This window comes from Podarcis liolepis, assembly GCF_965112155.1.
Source record: "Podarcis liolepis genome assembly, chromosome: 6".
Taxonomy (NCBI): Eukaryota; Metazoa; Chordata; class Lepidosauria; order Squamata; family Lacertidae; genus Podarcis; species Podarcis liolepis.
The window spans coordinates 34,253,498-34,274,720 of record NC_139559.1 but is presented as its reverse complement, the minus strand read 5'-3'; the positions used below and the strand labels follow the sequence as shown (position 1 = coordinate 34,274,720).

The 21,223-nt window shown below is 43.4% G+C and overlaps 1 protein-coding gene across 1 annotated transcript in view; it reads right to left on the bottom strand.

Annotated features, from left to right (window-relative positions):
• The window catches only part of TSPAN2 (tetraspanin 2), a 67,267-nt gene that overhangs the window by 6,533 nt on the left and 39,511 nt on the right, over positions 1 to 21,223 (bottom strand). The window contains exons 3-7 of the mRNA XM_083508623.1: positions 5,706 to 5,803; positions 5,088 to 5,162; positions 4,132 to 4,230; positions 2,866 to 2,940; positions 1,146 to 1,229 (exon numbers count right to left, since the gene is read on the bottom strand). Of these exons, the coding sequence (XP_083364749.1) occupies positions 1,146 to 1,229; positions 2,866 to 2,940; positions 4,132 to 4,230; positions 5,088 to 5,162; positions 5,706 to 5,803 (431 nt within the window). The remainder of the gene's footprint in view (positions 1 to 1,145; positions 1,230 to 2,865; positions 2,941 to 4,131; positions 4,231 to 5,087; positions 5,163 to 5,705; positions 5,804 to 21,223) is intronic.

Below are 21,223 nucleotides of genomic sequence, written 5' to 3'. Positions count from 1 at the left end.
AGATGCACATTTAAAGAATGCAAATAGCTGCTGGGCAGTGGGGGTTAAACCATGCTAGGTAGATGGGGTCTTAATATTGTCATTTATACCACAATCCTGATGAAACTATCCCATTCCTTGAGCTGCTATTAGTCCTGTGAGGGAAACCTCTGTTGGCTTCCCTCTGAGGCATGGCAGCAGCTTTGGGGAAGAGGACTATTCATATAAATTGTGGTGTAGGGGAAGGGGTTAAACCATACTTTTCCATCTGCCATGTCTCAGTCCTACGCAGGCACTCCCTGCATTGCCTTTCTAAATATGAAAAAAAATCATGCACATTGCTTCCTTTTATGCAATTAAGGCCACATTTATTCCGGCCCTGAGGATCGGCTACAACTGTCAGTCTTGTGTATAATTATTATCACTTATTTCATTTATGAATTGCTTTCTATGAGGCATCCTGTAACAATTTTCAAATATGCACATACATAGAGAGAGAAAGAGTTCAAACAACAGTACAGACATAAAATCAATTCAAATTGATATAATGCTGACACCTAGAGGCTACATGGTACAACTTGCTAAGTAGCCAGCATCAGAGCGGGGAAAACAATGTTCTCAGCAGAATGCATTGAGTCAGGCCCAACTAGACATGAACAGGGCATCCATTTTGTTGTTCATATGTCTACCCCACTCATGTGCAAAATGGGGTGTGTACAAGTGGCTTGGGGATCTAATTTTCATAGGAGTTACTTCCAATATCAGAGCTGACCCGGGGAGAAAGGTGTCTGAAGCAGAAGAGTATGAAGGCAGACATGTGAATAATCAGGGCTGCCTCTGTCATGTTTTCCCTGGACTGCCATTTGCTCCGATTTAACTCCAAAGAGCGTGTTTTCTGGAAGAAAGAAGCAGCGCAAAGGCAAAAGTGCTTGGACCCATGCCAAGAAAGAGCAGGCCAAGTGGAAGACCACTTGGACCTATACTTTCAAGGCACAGGACAAGCAGAAGTGAGGACGAGCCCTAAGTTCCACACATAGGACATTCATACTCTGAGCTCCTCAGCAACCTGATTTCCACTGGCTTGGAAGGACCTGGGGGATTCGCAAACACACGGCTAGCAACAACAGAAGCAGCAGTACCAGCATTGTCATCAGATAATTACTCACTGTGATCCCAGCGATTCCAATCCCAACAATGCCAACTAAACGAAGATTTGTGTCAATGAGAGTCTCGATTTCAGCCAGACAACTCTGTTAGAGACATGAAGGTGTTGACAATGCTTTATACATCAAAGCAGTCTTGAAGAGCCCTTCCGGTTTCTACTAAGGACCAGTTGACACAGTTGACACAATCTTGGCGGCAACCATGGGGAAAATCTACCTTAGTAAACCCCTTTCCTCTTCACAACTTCTGCCCCTGACTGTCCTGTTTGATGTAGGAATTGCCTTCCCACATTTGCTTCCTCTGAGCTACCCTTGAGAAGAGTGGCTTGAGGAGCTTCGTGACAGCAGCAGCAGTTCTCACCCATCCCTCACCAGCTTTGTCTCTCTGCTCCATCTTGCCTTTCTTGTCTTTGCTGTGGTTGGGATTCTGGTTTTTCAGGCAACCCAGCACACCACTACAGAAGCACTGGCTTGAACCACCATAATCTCCTAAATGTTTGATATTTGTGTTTATTGTAAGCCCAACTGGACCTCACATCACCACTCTAGAATGCCCGAGCCCTGGGCCCTGATGACTTTTATTAAAACTATACAGTACTCTTCATTTAAGATCATACACATATTCAATCAAGCCCTACTCAGAGTAGATCCACTGAAAGTAATGAGCCTAAGTTAGCAATGTCCATCAACTTCAATAGGTCAACTCTGAGTAGGAATAGCATTGAATAGCACCCATAAAGTTTTGCTGTGATTTTGATGTTGCTCTTATAATTTGCTTGGTGAAACCTGTAAACAAGGATCAATTTGCTGCTGCTGCTTCCTTCTGACAGGTACAAACATCCAAGAAGCAATCTTGGGCATACCAGGTACTTTACTTCTCTCCTTTCCTTATTGCAGCTTCTCCTAGTTATTTCCTGTTTGGTTTTCTCACAAAGATGTGTGGCATTTGTGTGCCAAGAATTGAAGCAGAGAGAGGAACAGTGCAGAGGAAGGGAGTCGGTGTGCCACAAATTGCATAATCTGAATCTACACCACAACGGCAAATGCTACGAATAAGGTATGCTGCTTAATTTCACCCAATACAGAATTAAGACCTCCAAGAGGATTCATGGCTTACCTAGGTGGAACCTGCTATGAAAGTTTGGGCACCTTTATTTAATTCAGCCAGGTTCCGTCAGATTCTGCTAGGCCTCTTGTTTGTCAAGAGACCTTTAAGGACTGCACTGCATGGGTTTACCCTTTCCTGCAATGCCGTGGTCCTAGGGAAAGTCCCCTCTCCCACAAAGCTGCCATTTGCCCTGGGAAGAAGCGCAGATAAAAACAGATAAATGTATTTCATGTGTTGCCTAATTAGGCCTTGTTTCTCGGTGTGACATGGAGCAGGAATACATGTGAATCAGCAAGCAAGTATCAAGGATAAGGGAAGCAAGCAGGCTGCCAATGAATTTGCTCTCCCTTCATTAAGTATTGCTTGTGCTTTGCAGTGGTATTGTTCAGATCTATAAAGGTGCCCAGAGTTAGCACGGTTGACAGCTGCTGGAAAGTCAGTCCTGCTGGCATACTCCTCAGTAGCATCTCAAATGACTAATGGAAAGAAAAAAGACCAGTGCCAAATGGCCCTTGTCCAGAGCATTTCATCTGGCTTCCCACCAGCTTCTCTGACTTACATGTCTTATCACATCCCAGGGCTATTTTTTGCAACATGTCCATCAGAGCCACTTACTCTGGGCTGTTCAATGTCTTTTGGACAGGTGGGCTTCACTGCAGCATCGTTTCCTCCTCTCCCACAGCACTGAAGCTGGAAAGACAGAGATAACATGTTAAAAAACAACCACCAAACGCCAGACAGATTTTTTAAATAAAGAAATCCCCCTCGTAAATAATAAATTTCTTTATTATATTTATGAGTCAGTCCATAACAGTGTTCTCTCATCAACTTGTAAATTCACATTAAACTCTTGTTCCAGGCTAAAGTTTCATACGCTCCAAAATATACTTGCACCAATAATATTGCCCAGAGTCTACCCTTCTACTACTGTTTTTTCCCCTGTTTGTTGTGCATCTCTTTGATGGAGTACTACCTCCTGAACCCTTGGTTTAGTGCAACCAACAGTGGGGAAACCTTCATCTGAGCACAGCTGTAGGCTGGACATGATGATAGTTTAAAGAGATTTGAAACTGGTCTGATGTGTCCATATCTCCCTGTGATGTTTCCTCACTGGCTTCTGTAGCACTGAAAATGCAGGCAATATTAGCTCCTAACAACATCCTTAGTTGGTACAGCAGTAACAGAGGTTAGGCCAAAGGTAGTGTCTCCAACAGGCTCCTTAACTAGGAAATTAATTGGACTTCTAAGCAGACATGTTTAGCATATTCTTGTTAAAAAAATTTTTTTAGCAGTATTGTCGGGGGGGCGGGGGGGGGAAAGAAGTGCTGAAAATCTGCTGAACCTGACAATTTGAATGTATTTCATTAAGCTCAATTTTCAGCAGAGTCAATTAAGCTAAGCGAATTCAAGCACAACCATGCAAACTAAAGGACTTATTGAAGTCAGGGTTCACATACTATTCCAATCTGTATGCAAATAGAAATATCTGCTTGATTAGGCCATTTTTATCTAGCATTATGGCAGATCCTTACCTAACTCACAGGGTTATTGTGAGGATTTTTTTAAAAAGGAAATTACGCACCCTATCTTGAACTAGTTGGAAAAAAGGGCAGGATAACAGCGTAATAAATAAATGTAAATAAATAGACCGAAGGTCTTTATTGTTAAAGGTGCTTAAGCCAGATGCCATAGGGAATCTTGCCCACTTCCTGTGGAATGGGAAATTCAGGTACTTTAAGTAAAGAGCACCCACCAGGTCAGAGCAGTGAAGATGAAGCAAGCCTTAACCTCCATTCCAGTATGCCTGACTCAAAGCCTTCTTTTGAAACTTCATAAAGGCAGCCTTGATAAGCAAAAGATCTGAATTCAGAAGTTACTCACTGCTTCATGGTACTGGATAAGGGTTTTGTTGCTTGTCCCCACATTATTCACAAAGTCTTCGTAAGCTTCCTCATAGATGTGCTGGACCTCTTCAACAGCCTGCGGAAACCAGACAGACAACCTCAATGAGATCACGATGTTGACAATTGGAGGGGCTATTCTGCAGTTTCTTGGCTTCCCTCTAGGCTCTTGGTCCCTCTACTACTTGGCAGGAAGGAGAGATGAGTGAAAAAAAGACAAGCAGAAGGGAAGAAATCTGACTTTACTGCATAGCTTTAAAGAAATGTAAACCCAGGGGCACAGCATGACCTGGGGGCTGGACTTGGCTAAGAAGGTACCAAAGGAAAAAGGCTAAGCAGGAATTTGACCACCTTTTGGGTTGGCAGATTTCCTAGAATCATAGAACTGTAAAGTTGGAAGGGACCACAAGGGTCATCTTGTCCGACCCCCTGCAATGCAGGAATCTTTTGTCCAATGTGAGGCTCAAACCCACAACTCTGAGATTAAGAGTCTCATGCTCTACCAACTGAGATATCTCATATGGAACACCACCACACTCACAACCAAACATGTTAAGTGAAGCCAATGGGTGACGGGCAAGAAAAATCTGCCAGGGTACTGTAGTTTTATATTTGGGGTAATAAACTACTTAGTCTGCATTATGCAAGAAATAAATGTTTCCACCAGCAGCAAACTTGAATTTGCCACAGTGGCTCCCTGAAAAGTCTGCATGTGTTTGTTTAATTCACACTTTAACGTTTTTAGGTGTAAACCTTCAAATGCGCTGGAATCAATGGGATTTCTACACCCATGACAGCTCCATGTTCATCTGGTTCTAACCTCCTCTGTTTATCATCCAAGACACATTTACCTTTTGTTTGCTTTATACCTTTATAAACTACTCGTTAGCATGAGACTCTGGGGATAGGGTGGAGCACAGCAAACATTGAACTCACCGCTTTCTTGCCAAGAAAAGCAAAAACTCCTGCAGTGACTTCAGCAGCAAAAATCACCAGCAAACAGGTAAAGAACTGCAAAAGGATGGAGACAGGATTACAGGCTTAGGTCGTACAACCTTCTCCTGATGATCTGCAGTAAATATATTACACAGGCCACAGGGTAAAGGGGAAGGGCTGTGACATGTGCTTTGCATGCAGAAGGCCCCAGGTTCAGTTCCCATCATCTCCAGGGAGGGCCGGGAAGGACTCCTGCTTAAGAGTAGAAAATATTGTGCATTATGGACCAATGGTCTGACTCAGTATAAGATAGCAACCTATGTATGTCCAAAACAGAGGAAATCCTGTTTAATGTTGATTTATTATGGAGGATCTTAAATCATAGTTTGATCTTGGTTTAAGATTCTAGCTAGTAAACTGACATTGGTATAGATCTTCCCTTTTCAGATGTAACAGGGAACTGGGGTTTTAAGAAATCTAGGATGGAAGTGTCAAAGCTGGAGTGTGAAGGGAAGGGGAAAAGAGAGGACCTCACGCTTACTAGGTGTTTCGGTTCTGCCACAAGGTTAAAGGGGTAACAAAATATTATGTCTGAAAAGCCGTAATTTCATTACTTACTGCTCCAAGCAGGCACTGAGATTCTCGCGCAGCTCCACAGCACCCAAAAAACCCCACGGTCATCATCAGCACGCCTGCTCCTATTAGCACATAGAGTCCTACGGGGAAGACAGAATCATCAGAGAAAGAATACAAGGAACATCTCCCCCATGTCATTTCCTACCTGTGTGCTAGGATGGTTCTTGTCTGCCTCCCCTCCCTCCCCAAATGGGACTGTTCCATGCAACCCATTTTTGGCACCAAGTAGGCCAATGATGTCCTGGGTTACTAGAGCTGCATCAAGCATCTTCATTATATGGTTTCTGTTGTTTGTTTGCTGAAGACACACTTCTTTATCCTAGCCTTTGATAATTGTAAGACCTCTATTAGTTTGATTTAAATTGTTTAATTGGATTCCAGTACTGCATGTTTATATGATTATCACCTCTTCTGGGGCTCTGTGATAAAAGGCAGGTTCTCTTAAAATACAATAGATAGGCCCACTCCTTGGCCTAAGGATGAGCTCAGAAGTTTCACTTCTGCTTTAGACTAACTGCTAGTCTGAAACCCTGAAACATTGTGATTAGTCTCAACTATAGTCATTGAAACAAGCTAACTCCAAACCTTAGCTTATGAAGCTGGCTTGTGTGTTTTTTGTTGTTGTTTATTATTAAAAAAACATAGTTAAAATTAGCCACGGTTTAGGAATTGGGTGCAACACTAAACTGTGGTTAATAAAAAGTGGAACTGGAAACTTTTAATCACCTCTTTGGAGCTATGCTGGAGAAGAGAGAAGCAGCATGTGATAATAAACGAATATTTATTGTTGTGTTTGAACTGGGTGTATAGGTCCATCCTGTCTAGCATTTTGTTCCCACAGTGGCAGCCAAATGCTTATGGGAAACATACAATCAGGACAATTAATAATTTTATTATGAATATTTATAACTCGCCCTTTGTCAATACAGATATCTGGGTGGGGTACAAGATAAAGGTGTTCAGAACAGAAAGACAAACAGAACATGAAGGCAACAGCCCTTAACAATAAAGTTCTTCTTAGCATCTGTTGCGTTTTCTTCCTCTATCATTTCCTGTATCACAATCATAACATATCTGTGTGCACTTGAGCCTCATTCTATATGGTGGCTGCTTCATAACTGTAATGCAAATTAACCCACTGTATATACATTAGTGTATTTGCATTATTCTTCTTATTAAAGAATTGAGGAGCTTTGCTGTGGAATTCCAGAATCTTGCCTTGAATGTGGACTCTGAAAGGGCATCTTACAGGGAAGAAGGGAATCTACAGGGAAGTTTGGGTTTGCCAGTTTAAGGATTCCATGCAAGGTATCAATGAAACTTCTACAAGTTACCAATGAAGCTTCTCCAGGTGTCACAGATAGGGAGAGTTGCTATGGTCCTTTTGCAAAGAATTCCATATGGCAAATGCAATATCCAGACTGGCCTTGAAACAGTCCAATTTCCTTAAAAGTCGGCATTCTTCAAAGCAGCCCCAGCAGTACACTTCATTGGCTGGGACTGCTGAGAGTTGCAATCTAAGTTCTGGGAAGTCTATGGAGGTTTGAGAAAACCTCTATTTAGGATAGAACTTTTCCTGTGGATGAGCAACTGGAACTCTATGCCCATAGTCAAGAGAAGCATCAGCTGTTATCTCCAACAAATGAGGTAGGACAGAGAGGAACTTGGAAGATGACAGTGTGTTCTGCCACACACCAGAATGCCATTCAGCATGCCTAGGAATCGGTCCTATTGTTTGCCAGCATTGTTCACTTTCAGCTAGCCAATTCCAGAAGTGTAATAATGCTCTTCCCTGCCACCCTCCCTGCAAAATATGGCTCAGTATGAAGTCATTGGGTGGATTCATGCTATTTCCCTGGATCAGGCCAGGTAAAGGTTGTAGCTCCACAACTGATATTCACCCTCTGAGAAGTGTGTGGCTGCTCAGACAAGACCTTCTGAGTGCTGAGATGCAAAGCAAATGATGCTCCACCAGAGGGCAGCAGAAGCATCCATTAGGCTCCACTTGATGCTGCCCATTAAGGCACTATTTTCTAGGCTTTTGATACAAAAATGTTTTCTGTTTCTTTAGTTAAAAACCCAAAAAGGTTGTTTGAGAAATAAAGCACACCATGTTTTCTGTTTCTCCAGAAGCATGTACAGTATATACCTGGGACCTGACATATACCATGTTCCCTGTTTTTTGAAATTTCAGCTGCTTTTTGAAATTTTAAACAAAAGTTTCCCCAAGAGAAAAAGTTGCTTGAACCTGAACCTTCAAGATATATTCTCTAGCAACAAGACGGATACCTTTCTGAGAACACTGCGGTTTCCAAACCATTCCAGGAACGTGATTTCGGCAGGATCATCACACTAACATGATTTGGGCTAGTCACCTCTTTTCTCCCTCTCCACAGATGTTAGATGCCTTTTCTCTCCTAATGCCACTTCTATGTCAGTATTAGACGTAGTGCCGCCCTGTGCAAATGTGCAACATATTTTCAGAAGTGCATCTGTGGTGGGGCAGTCATTGGCATCAATGCAGGTTGCCTGGATGGGGATGGGGCAGGGTGGCAGTGAGGTCACAATTGTGCAGACACACCAGTGTGAGCACTGGATTGCCACCACTGGTGCACCCACACAGGCCTGGCTCCCAGGCTCATTGTCCTATTACCCTGCCCTATCCCCATCCAGGTAAATGCCAGGGAGAAGGATGTCCTCCCTTCTTCGGTAGGCTAAATGCCAGAGCAATGATTTCATAAAATAACACCCTAAAAGACGCCTGCTTCTTGGGAGAAAAGCGATGACAAACCTAGACAGCACCTTAAAAAGCAGAGACATCACCTTGCCGACAAAGGTCCGTATAGTTAAAGCTATGGTTTCCCCAGTAGTGATGTATGGAAGTGAGAGCTGGACCATAAAGAAGGCTGATCGCTGAAGAATTGATGCTTTTGAATTATGGTGCTGGAGGAGACTCTTGAGAGTCCCATGGACTGCAAGAAGATCAGACTTATCCATTCTGAAGGAAATCAGCCCTGACTGCTCACTGGAAGGACAGATCCTGAAGCTGAGGCTCCAATACTTTGGCCACCTCATGAGAAGAGAAGACTCCCTGGAAAAGACCCTGATGTTGGGAAAGATGGAGGGCACAAGGAGAAGGGGATGACAGAGGACGACATGGTTGGACAGTGTTCTCAAAGCTACGAGCATGAGTTTTATCAAAATGCGGGAGGCAGTGGAAGACAGGAGTGCCTGGTGTGCTCTGGTCCATTGGGTCATGAAGAGTCAGACACGACTAAATGACTAAACAACAACAACAAAGCCATTGTGACCACCACAAACTCAATAAACTCAATTATTACATGCATTGTCCTTGAATTGGGCCCTGTTTCTGTGACTGTAAGTTTAACTGTAATTTGTTCAATTCTAAATTGTAGCAACCCACCTTGGAACCTGCTGGTGAAGTGTGTGAAATAAGTGAAAATAATAATAATAATAACAACAACAACAACAACAACAATAATAATAAAAGAGGGAGGCTAATTCATATGGTTGACTCATGAGTACTTCAGGCATGGGGTTCAATGTGGCCCTCCAAGCCTCTCTGTCTGGGCCTCAGGACTTTCCTCAAGACACCCCTTTGCTCCCCAAGCTGCAAACCCCAATGCTTCACCCTCTGAATCTTTTTGTCTGGTTGGAATGTATCCTTGAACTCTGATATGCTTCTTGCTTAGCTGAATGGAGGGGGCAGAGGGGTTGTGAGGTTGTGCAGAAACTAGCCCCTGCTGAGGGATGCCATGCCTTACTTACACCAACCTGTGAGTTAGCTATCTCTGGGTGGGCGAATAATGCATGTACCCAAGAGTGCTCCGTCCCTCCCTTCCCAAGTTTGATACTTGATTCCCAGGCTGTTTGATCATCTTGCCTGCTCTCTCCTTTGCCCACAATGTCCCTTCTTGTAGTGACCAAAACGAATCCATTGGTGGCCACCATCCCATAAGGTACCACTCTCTGCCTGCTCAGTACAGAATAGGCAGGGGGAGAAAACCATGCCAAGGTCAATGCTGATTGTACAAAAGTAAAACTGACATTGATGCTCTGACCACTTTCACTTCTAGCCCCTGCCCAACACGGGCATGTGGCCCTCAGATGCCTGCCCAGAAGGAAACATGGCCCCCATGCTAAAAAAATTCCCCAGTCCTGGTCTAGCCCTTGTTACGTTGTCTAGAGGGAAAATGCTGGAGTTGGCCATCCATGGCGTAACATGCTATGAATTATAAAACCAGCCGTGAACCAAGATGACCTTATCTTGCTTGAGTAATGTTGAGTGCATACGTATGTCAATGAGGTCTTTTAAATCTCTCTCATTCATATTTTCCAGCTGGTCAGCATGGGGTGGGGATGTACCAGGCTCTGCTAGATCTTTGCAAGGCAAAGGCCAAGCCCTCTTAAAGAGAAATGTGAGAAGTTTTTTCATTTTTCACCCTTGTCCAGGAAAGCCCTTCAAAGGGCAGGCAACACATTCTCTTCCGCAGGGGAGTCTATTCAGTGAGTAAGGTTAGAGGTGCTTCCCCTTAACATGCCTTAAAAGGGAAGCTTTGCTTAAAGATGACAGTTCAGCCGAGTGAGTCACACATAGTGAAGCACTAAAAGCCACTGAAGCGAGGGCAAATTGCCCAGCAATTAGGGCGCTGTGGAGTGGCCAAGGTCTGGCATCCTGCCTCAAGGCGTCATAGCTTATTGAGATAAAGAAAGCAGCCGGCTTTGTAGAAAAGCTCCAGGCTCAGACATTTGTGGGCACAGAAGTGAATGAAGAAGCAAGAGGCAACCTTTGGGAGGTAGCAAGGCCTACAACTTTATGAACTATTGAACAGGATCTGCAGGGAGCAACAACTTTGCTAGCTAATTTACAGTGTGGGGATTTCCATTAAGGGACAACCTGTTCCAAGTAAGCTCTATCCTGGCTCTGAACCAGAAGCTGTCAGGGCACTGCCTCTGCATCACCATCCCTACACCACTCATAGCGCATTGACGGATCCTTTCCCTGACTCATACACGCTCTTGAAGTAGCCAGCTCTAGGGGGGTGAGCTAGGCGTGTCCCCAAGAGAGTTCCTGCCCTCTACAGCTTGATACCCATGGCAGAGTGCTCTGAGGAAACCCCACTCCTTCATTTTCAGGGTGACTGCTTTCTCTTGGAACCAACTCCTTGGACAGTACAGGATAGACAAGATACAAAACAAAACAAAAACACTCCAAGGTCAATGCTGATTGGAGGGTGGAATTCCTACATGGTCCTGAATGACCAGCTCATCCTGCCATGTGCCAAGGGATAGGGTGTCTATGCATGCACCAAGATGCTTGGTAACATTTTGACGGCCTCCTTCAATTGGATTTGAACACCTGTAGCCATCTGGCTGACCTGCTGAGAGCCTGAGGGCCCTGCTCTGCCTCTCTCCACCTGGCCTAAGGTGGGGCCTGACAGGCTCTTAAGGACTGCTGCTGCTGCTGCCCAAGAGGACTGGGGTATTTGGGGGGGGGGAGTTTTGTTGGGAGTTTTTGCTGCTGTTACTGATACTGATTTTTTTGTATCTTTATTTTTATGTGGAAATTGTTCAGTTTGGTTATGTAGTTTTTGGTGTGTTTTATTTATTTTTATGACTACAGTGGTACTTCAGGTTACATACGCTTCAGGTTACATACGCTTCAGATTACAGACTCCGCTAACCTAGAAATAGTACCCCAGGTTAAGAACTTTGCTTCAGGATGAGAACAGAAATCGGTGGGGCGGCGGCAGCAGGAGGCCCCATTAGCTAAAGTGGTGCTTCAGGTTAAGAACAGTTTCAGGTTAAGAACGGACCTCCGGAACGAATTAAGTACTTAACCCGAGGTACCACTGTACCTTGCTATGTTTGTAATTATGGAAATTGTTTCCTATTGTAAGCCGCCTTGAGCACTGTTTAAACTGTGGAAAGGCGGCAAACAAATAAAATGATGATGATGGCTGGCATTGGCACTTTGTCCCACCTGCTTGTCAACATGCCCTCACCCCTTCATGATGCGATGGCTGGGGAAGGAGCATCCTTGGTAAATCCTCCAGGGTCCAAGGAAATTGCTTCAAGGGCACCAGTTTTCCACCTCTGGTTTAGACCATGCAAAAGACACTTCAAGGAGTTAGCCAGGGATCCGCCTGCTTAGTTCTGCCTCCTATGCGGCAGCTGCTCTTTCGCCTCCATTTTGCTCTGAGCAGTAAGAGAGCTCCCTCTGAGCACGGTGGTGGTGGAGGTGACAGCAGCAGCCTCACAACATGGCTTAATACCTAGTAACAAGGGGGGGGGGGAGAGGGCTTTTTGTGTGTGCGATGACCATGAATGAACAGGGTCTTTGTCTCAAGTGGTGAATGCAGAATTCCATCTCTCTGCGTTGCTTATGGGCAGAGAGGACTTTGCAGCTGCAACTTGGGTGGGGGTGTTGTGTGTGCTGAGGACACAAACTGGCTCTCTTCCAGGCAGACAAGCTGTGCATTGCTTGTTCCTTCTCCTCTTCGGGGTCCTGTCTCTAAGGTGACATGCAAACCTTCAGCCAGTGTTCTGCAACATAATTAACCTCAGAGGAAGTTTACTTGTTTATGCAGCCGGCGTGAAACGCGCTCGAAACCCCACAGCACCAATAACACCCTGCCTAATGATGTAAGTCCTTTCCAGAACAGTCCGTGACTGCTACCATTGTAAAAGAGCCCAAGTTGGGAACAGACAATTCTTTGCTAGACAGGGAGCTTATGGTGGTTTATGTTCAGGCTGATTTTGAAAATATCTACTGTATCATCATTATGTAAGTTTGGAGGGAAACATCCACAGAAACTTTTAATGAAGCTTAGTTTCCATCTACACAACACAAATTAGACTTGGGAGTAAGTAAAAACAAAACACTTGTAAATTTCATTAGTTTAAATGTGCTCGTGGTCATTTTGTTAATTGTGTGCTACTTTTGAGTTGTATCCAATGCAGCTCCAAGTACAGTGGTACCTCGGTTTACGAACATAATCCATTCTGGAAGTCCATTCTTAAACCGAAACCGTTCTTAAACTGAGGTGTGCTTTCCCTAATGAGGCCTCCCGCTGCCAGTGCCCTTCCACTGTTCGGATTCCATTCATAGACTGACGTAAAGATCGCAAACTGGGACACTACTTCTGGTTTTGTGGAGTATGTAAACTGAATTGTTCATAAACAGGACTGTTCTTAAACCGAGGTACTACTGTATTTCATTCTGTCAGCTCAAGGATTCTGCTCATGCAACTGAGCTCTACCTCTCCCCCCTGTGCACCCCTTAAATCTGTTCTGACTTTCCCCCCAACCCCATTAGGCACCTGGAAGCATGAGAAATATAGTTCCCACCTCCTTGCCAATGGGGCTTTGCAGAGTCATGGGGTCACAGCCACAGCCCTGCCACTCATGGTGGTCACAGCGGAATGTGGGAAGGGGCAGGCCAGACCCAACTGCTGTATCAGCTCCTGGTTGGCTCAGTGATCAGGCCCGATGCCACTGCCATAGTGAGACAAGCTTAGGATCCCAGGCAGGCTGAGTATCATGCCCTCCCCACCCACAAGAGGGTGGGCAGCTTGGACCGCACGGAGCTGGCAGGAGGTCAGATTTGTAGGGAGAGCTGGGTGGAGGGAGACCTCTGTGCAATGCAACACACACACTGGTAGAAGGAGGGTTTGGATTGCTCTACCCCAAAGAAATTTCAGTAAAGCTGTCATTATATCACTCAATAAAAATGACAATAGAGTACAGTGAAAATAGACACGAACAATCAAGACAGCCATAAAGATTCAGCATAACCGTATTGATTGTTCTGTGCCTGTTTTAATTGTGATTTTATATATTGGTGTTTTTTCATGGCAGTGCCGTGAAGCTAAGGTTTGCAGGGAGCCGGTAATGTAGAATAGAGAACTGGGACCAGTATCTTGGAATATTTGTCTCAGCAACAAACTTCCTCTTTTTACTGAGTAATTTTTCAGGGTTAATTATCAAGAATATTGGTCATGTTCAGAGCCATAAATAAGGTTCCCAGTGACAAGTCTACTTAGCCAGATATTAAGAAGAAATTAAGTCTCCTCCCATTTGAATTACAACTCAGGAAGTAAATGGTTCAAGATAATTACAAACAGTAATTAGACAATTGTCCACCCTTCCTTTCTCTTCTCATAACTCCTCATCAGTGAAATTCAATTTTCCACTCTCTTATTTTTACTGCAATAGCATTTGGAAGCTTTTATGGAATCAGAACACAATCCACAATGATAATAAAATATTGTGCAAATGCTTACTCTGTTACTGCTGTACATTTATCCTAACAAATGATTTAGGATTTGGAATGCAACGCTTCCAAAAAAACAGACCGCAGTATCTGTAGTAGGCACCATGCTTCACTGTATGTTAAACTAGAGAAAACAGAGGATTAAAATGGATTTGAGGGGTTTCTTTATTGTTCTCTGAAGAACTTTTGTGCCCTTACTGAGGACTGGTTTAATTTAAATTACTCAATGTGGTGCAGAAAGACATAGTGAAAATGGCCTGATTTGCATAGCAAGACACTCAGAGCAGGTGATTTCACCCTGCTGCCACAAATCTTTTATGATGCATGAAGTAACTTAGTGGAAAAAACTGTATGATCCCTGTGGTGAGCTGCTTCATATGAAAATGTCACCAGGTGATAAACACAACATGGAATGGCCTCCACACAGCAGCAGAAAGTTGAAAAGAAGCCCTTCTCTCCATTATGGGAAAGTAGAAGAACAGACACTGGCAGCTATAATGGTGCTTAATCATTGTGTGCATGAGACATAATGCGCAGAGTATTCACTTTTCCAGGCTGGAACTGAATCTAGGAAGGCAGAAGTTATGTTGGTGGAGAAACCAGATTGCAAGCAAGTTTGGGGGCAGGTCTCACCTAAGTACTAGAGCATGTGCTGGGCATGCCAAGGGTCCCTAACATCTCCAGGTAGAATTGGGAAGACTCTCGACTGAACCCTGGATTTCTGTATGCAATTGGTGCAGACAGTACTAAGCTACATGGACAAATGGCCGGCCTCAGCATAAGCAACTTCCTATGATGATGATGATGATGATGATGATGAAGAAGAAGAGTTTGGATTTGATATCCCGCTTTATCACTACCCGAAGGAGTCTCAAAGCGGCCAGCATTCTCCTTTCCCTTCCTCCCTCACAACAAACACTCTGTGAGGTGAGTGGGGCTGAGAGACTTCAGAGAAGTGTGACTGGCCCAAGGTCACCCAGCAGCTGCATGTGGAGGAGCAGAGACAGAGTTTATTTTGCACCATCAAATCAGAAGCGAGTTCTCTGCATGGCTTATAATCAGATGGGTTCCTGGCTCAGAATTACACAAAGTAATGACCCCGGTCAGGGGTGCTGCTAAAGTCCTGGACCAGGAAAGAGTGGTCTGATATGTTTAAAGTCCCTGCCTTTGGGCAAAACCTCAAGAAATGCAATGAAATTATATATACCAGTTAATAAACCCTCTATGTAATTTGATGAATGAATTTAGACAGTGCTATTTTTCTAGAAAAAGAGATGTCAGAACTCACTATGAACACCTTCCTTGTTCTACTATAATGGCAATGGCGCCCACCTGAGAGGTGTCGGAACTGAGTTCCGGCTGAAAAAAAGCCCCGAATTTAGATTTTTAAAGCCACATGGCTGATCTGTTGTCTCTTTCCACTGTTGCTCTCTTTCACAGCGGAACCATTTAGTGACTTTTAACAGAATGAAACCAGATGGAAAGACGACTCAGGCAGAAATGCAAAAAACTTCAAGCAGGTCATGTATAAAGATTATGGCATCTGCCACTTGACACAAATCCTTTAATCTAAATAATCTTGGTGACTTTTCTCTGTAGGGACAAAAGAGGCTGTTTGCATACAAATATTTGATTGCAAGTATCTATTTCCCTCACCATTTTGGATTTTTAAAGAAATCCTGGCTGGTCACCAGCCACTTTATCCCCAGTAGTTTCAGCTGCAATCCCTTTATTTCCAAATGTGTGATTACAACCTTTGCATCCTTGTGAAAAAATGAACAGAGGTGGAAACTGGAGCCAAGGGCCGACTCTCATGAAAATGATGACATAATGACAAGGGCATTCATATCTATCAGATAATTAGAATCTCAGAGCATAGGAAGCCAAACAAAGATTTATAATTTGGCATAATATTTGGTTTGATTATTTTATAATTTGGAATGTTTTTAATGTGGCTTTTATTGGATTGTTAAATTGGAAAACTTAATAAATATTATTTAAAAAGAAAAGAAAATGAAAATGGATAAAAGAACAAGCCCTGGTATCCCCGAGACATAGTGATACAAATGAGTAGCTCAGAGTTAAGTGCTGCTTGATGGTCTCTGACCGTAGCAAAACATTAAGAGGGTACACCATACTATCATTTTTTAATATTAAACACGTCAGGATGCTGGGACTGATTTCTTTCATCCATGATGGAACTGTGGAAAACAGGGATAGCTCGCCTGTTTTGGCCAAAGGCCACATTCAACCTTGGCCAATGCTGGGGTGTGTTCGGTGCTAGTGGTCCCATCAGCCCATGTTGGATGTGACCAAAAATGGGTGTGCTCCCACGAATCGTACACTCTCCCTTACACACATTCACACTCAGGGCACACAGAAACAGCCAGGCCCTCACCTCAGCTGATCCACACTGTTCAGTCAAGGAAGGAGGGTTATCCCCTCTCCTTTCAGCTAATAATGAACACGATGGCTGGGGAAGAGGCCATTTGTATTCCCAGCAAAGCATTGGACTCCACTCAATTCTGTGTCTATTGCCTCCATCCCTCTTTCTACTACTGCTGCCAAAACTTATGGTGTCAGATTCAGTAGCATTTGCCTGCGGGCCGGTTCAGGCTCATGAGCTTGGAGTTAGTCACTGTGGGTGTAAAAGCTCAGCAATACTGCGTGTCTATCTTTTAAATGACTACTTGTTTTTTGTTTTGTTTTGCCATGTAGTAAATTTGGTGCCTTGAATCCTGTTAAATGTAATGGAGAGAAAATGCTGTTAGCGGCCACAAAATCTGTCTGGACTAAATACAGGAAAATGGACTCTTGTGCATCTATTTCTGAGTCATTAAGGGGAGGGGGGGGGAACCATTGACAATGCTGGAATAGAAAGTAACAAAAATCATACGGGGGGAGATTTAGCACAGGCAGGCAAATGAAATGCACTGAAACAACTTGGTTTTGTTATCTAACATATGTTCTCTTTTTCTTGAAAAATAAATTTATTTTATGAAACTTTTTCAGGGCACAATCCTATAGCTCCTGGGGGAGTGTACCAGGGGCCTAGGACTTTATGGATCCCCTCCCAGTGGGTGAAGAGGGAGGTGTGCTACCAGAGGCCACCTCCTAGACACTGCAGAAAGGACTACCACCATTGCCCATCCCTAGTTAGGGCTCTGAAACAGGAGAGGGTTAAAAGAGGGTGCTGGGAGGGGCATATCAGAAGAGGTACGGACTCAAATTCCTCCTGTTCTTCTGAAAGATCCCAGGATCGGAGACAATCATGCCAGCCCTGGAGCTAACTTACCGACTACAGTGGTACCTCTAGTTACGAACTTAATTCATTCTGGAGGTCCGTTCTTAACCTGAAACTGTTCTTAACTAGAGGCGTGCTTTCGTTAATGGGGCCTCTTGCTGCCGCTGTGCTGCCGGCACACGATTTCCGTTCTCATCCTGCAGCAAAGTTCTCAACTCGAGGTAACTCTTCCAGGTTAGCGGAGTTTGTAACCTGAGGCATTTGTAACTCGAGGTAGCACTGTATAGTGGTTATACCCAGTGCTTAAAAAAAATGTTTAGGGGTACTCTAAGTTTCCTACTCATATTGAAATACTGCTCCTCAATGAGGCCAAACTTAGATTCACAAAATATTTGGGGTATGCGTCCCCCCAGAAAAAAGCACTGGTTATACCACCAAAGATTCTCTCTCTCCCACCACAATTGTATTGTTCTTCCCAAGTTACTGCAGATGGGGCAAACCTATTTTCCACCCGGTTTGTGTGTATTTATGTGTTTTACAACCACTCATTACTTTGTATCATTTTGGCATAACATGCACACATTTCTTCATGGGTTTTATGTGCCTAGGAAAGTGACAAACTCTTGCCAAAGTGTTTTAATATCTAAAACAACTCCCCAACCCTCCAACACACAAGCACACGTGCCTTTTGGCTTTTACGTACATGTTTTTGTTCTTTAGCAGTGGTAATAATTAGTGTTCTGTTTTGCTCAAATTAAAATGTAATTTGATAGAGATATAAAAACTGCGGTGTAATAAGCACACCAATTACTAACCCTATAATAGAAGAAATCATCAACAAAGACACAGGGAACAGTTGGAACTGGAAACCCCTTTTTGTATGGAATAGCCATTGTACATGTAAAAACAGCATTAGCTTAGGCTTTGGTGAGTAATAATAATAATAATAATAATAATAATTTTATTATTTATACCCCGCCCTTCTGGCTGGGTTTCCCCAGACACTCTGAGCGGCTCCCAACAGAACACTAAAAAGAGAATAAAACTTCAAGGACTATGGGAGACTTCATAATCACTGCATAAGACAAATCGGAGCTTTGTACTGGCTATAGTGTGGACAACATCATCAAAACCCAGATAATGTATGAAACTGAAGCCATGTCCTGACCAATGGCCCACACTCCCCATTTCAGGCTATTCTCATATTCTCAGCTGCTGCTTCTGTTTATGTGAAATACTTGTTACTGGAGCTGTGCAATTCCCTACAGAAATCTAAGGCAGCTGGCTCTTAATGCTAAAACAACAGAGTGGCTCGTCCCTTTAGTGCTGCTTGCCTGTAAATTCCACGGGGGAATTCCTGAAAGCAGGTGCAAAACAAGTAATGGAAGCTGAAGCTGAGGCACAGAGGCAGATTTGAATGTAATCCATTATCACCTCCTGCACTGCAGATCACATTACACAGGTGCAAAGTTACTGACACAAGAAACTAGGCACAAATCTCATACCTTCTGCAGCAATGACCCTTTGCTCAAAAATCCGCCTGAATATTGATCGCGGTACATTAAATGTGCTATACAAAAGCATTTTGACACTTTGTGGGGTTTTCAGTCCCCCAAACAACCTTAGAATTGAGAGTTATTCATATCTGACAGACAGGGGGGGGGGGAAACTGAGGCTGAGGAGCAGTCTCACAAATCATTATCATTAGGCAATCTTAGTGTATGTGTTCATATGACAGCTTTCCAAAACAAAATGGTCTTATAGGGTAGGGAAGGATTTTTCTCTCAAGGTACATGTTCCATGATTATGTTTTTCTCATCTGTCATTTTAAAAAAAGTATTTGGAACTTTTTAGCTTAGAGCAAAGGTAAGTAAGAAGCGACATGATAGAAGTTTATAAAATTATGCAGGGTACAAAGAAAGTCAAGAAAGAGAAAATTTTCTCCCTCTCTCATAACATCAGGCGTGTGGACACCCAGTGAGGCTGAATGTTGGAAGATTCAGGACAGATAAGAGGAAATACTTCTTCACACAGTGAATAGTTAAACAGTGGAACTCACTGCCACAGGAAGAAGTGATGGCCACCAACTTGGATGGCTTTCAAATAGAATAAGACAAATTCATGGAGGGCAGGATTATCGATGGCTATTAACCATGTTGGCAATGTTCTACCTTCACCAACCTCTTTTTTTATTAAAACAGTATTTAGCATGGCATGATTTCTCACTCCCTGCCTATTTCTATCCTAGAACTGATGTGGCGCATCATGCAGCACGTTCCCCCTTCTCCCGACCCACATTTTCTATTTGTAGTGAATTGTGCGCATGATATAATAATCAGTTCTGGCTTTCTTTCTGGCTTGGGCATCAGTTTTTATTCAGCTCTTGCTGTTTGCAAGGACAGGATTTGAGCAGGTGCTTTCAACTGGACACCAGGGAGCAAGATGCAACCTGCTCTTTCTGCAACTGTGCTGTGCTAACCCTATGGAGGAAACCTCCTTGTATCCTTCCAGGGCAGACATGACTTCATACCTTGAAAAGCAGAAGCTGTCTCATTAGGGCTTCTCTGAAACAAACAACAGGCTCGCCACTCACAGATGTTCTGGCCACAGCAAATTCAGCACCCACAAATGATAAGGGAAAAAAGCTCAGCAGGAGTGTTCCTGCCACATTAAATGAGTAGCCTACACCAGGCTTCCTCAACCTCGGTCCTCCAGATGTTTTGAGACTACAATTCCCATCATCCCTGACCACTGGTCCTGCTAGCTAGGGAACATGGGAGTTGTAGGCCAAAAACATCTGGAGGACCAGGTTGAGGAAGCCTGGCCTATACAAAGAGGGAAGGGAGGCTAGAAAAATTGTGAGGATGAACCACTTATGCTCCCTATATTTCAGTTACAGCAGAAAGTATTGAATTTATTAGAGTGGGTCTCAGATTTATGTATAGTGCCTTCCCCCTTCTCCTTGACCAGAAACGTTCCTTCTCTCTCCACGCCTCCAGCAATCCAGGTTTAATGGAAGTACTCTAGGTGCCAGTGACACTGAATGTTTAGGTAGACTAGAAACACTGGATCATGGGCCTAGAACTTTCATTTCAATGACTCCTACCATTGCCAAAATAAGGAGAACACCAAACCCATCCATTGAACTACCAGCCAGGGCTATTTTCCCCATCCCTCTGCTACACTGATGGATCTCTTTGCCTCAGTTATAGCTATCACATCCTCCTTATAACAAAACACACCACTTGGGGTTATGTCCTACTAAACCCATTGGGGCTTACTTCTGAGCAGACATTTTATTATTATTATTATTATTATTATTATTATTATTATTATTATTATTATACCACAAGTCTCATGTACTGAGAAAGGATATTTATGAAAGAGAGGATATTGCCAGATGTCTTGTATGATATACTTGAGAGAGAGAGAGAGAGAGAGAGAGAGAGAGAGAGAGAGAGAAGTTAAGCAAAAAGAGGTAGAAAGAGAACCAGAGGTGGAATCTGGCATCCACTGGAAATCTGCACATTAACTAGGGTGTTAATGTGTATGTAGATCATGATTTCTATATATGTGCCTTCCTCTAAACAGGACCTCCAAAAATCTATCTCATTGTTTCCTGGCTACACAAGTGAGCAGGGCTTGATGGGATGTATTTGGTACCCCTCCCTTCAATTCGTGCTTTTTTGCCCACCATAAGTCCTGGAAACTTGAGTTCCATTGTAGGCACAGAAAATTCTTTTATTTTTGTAATACAAGATTTCAATCGGCCAGTTTTGCACAAAAGAGCGATCAAAAGTAATTTTTAAACATGTGTGTGCCACTCCAAGCCAGGAAACCTGACGTCAATTTACTGCGTGTAGGCACCTTTTATATTTTTTTATTACAAGTTTTTCATTATTTGCACAAAAGAGCGGTCAAACATAATAATTAAAGTATGTGTGTGTTGCTCTAAGCCAG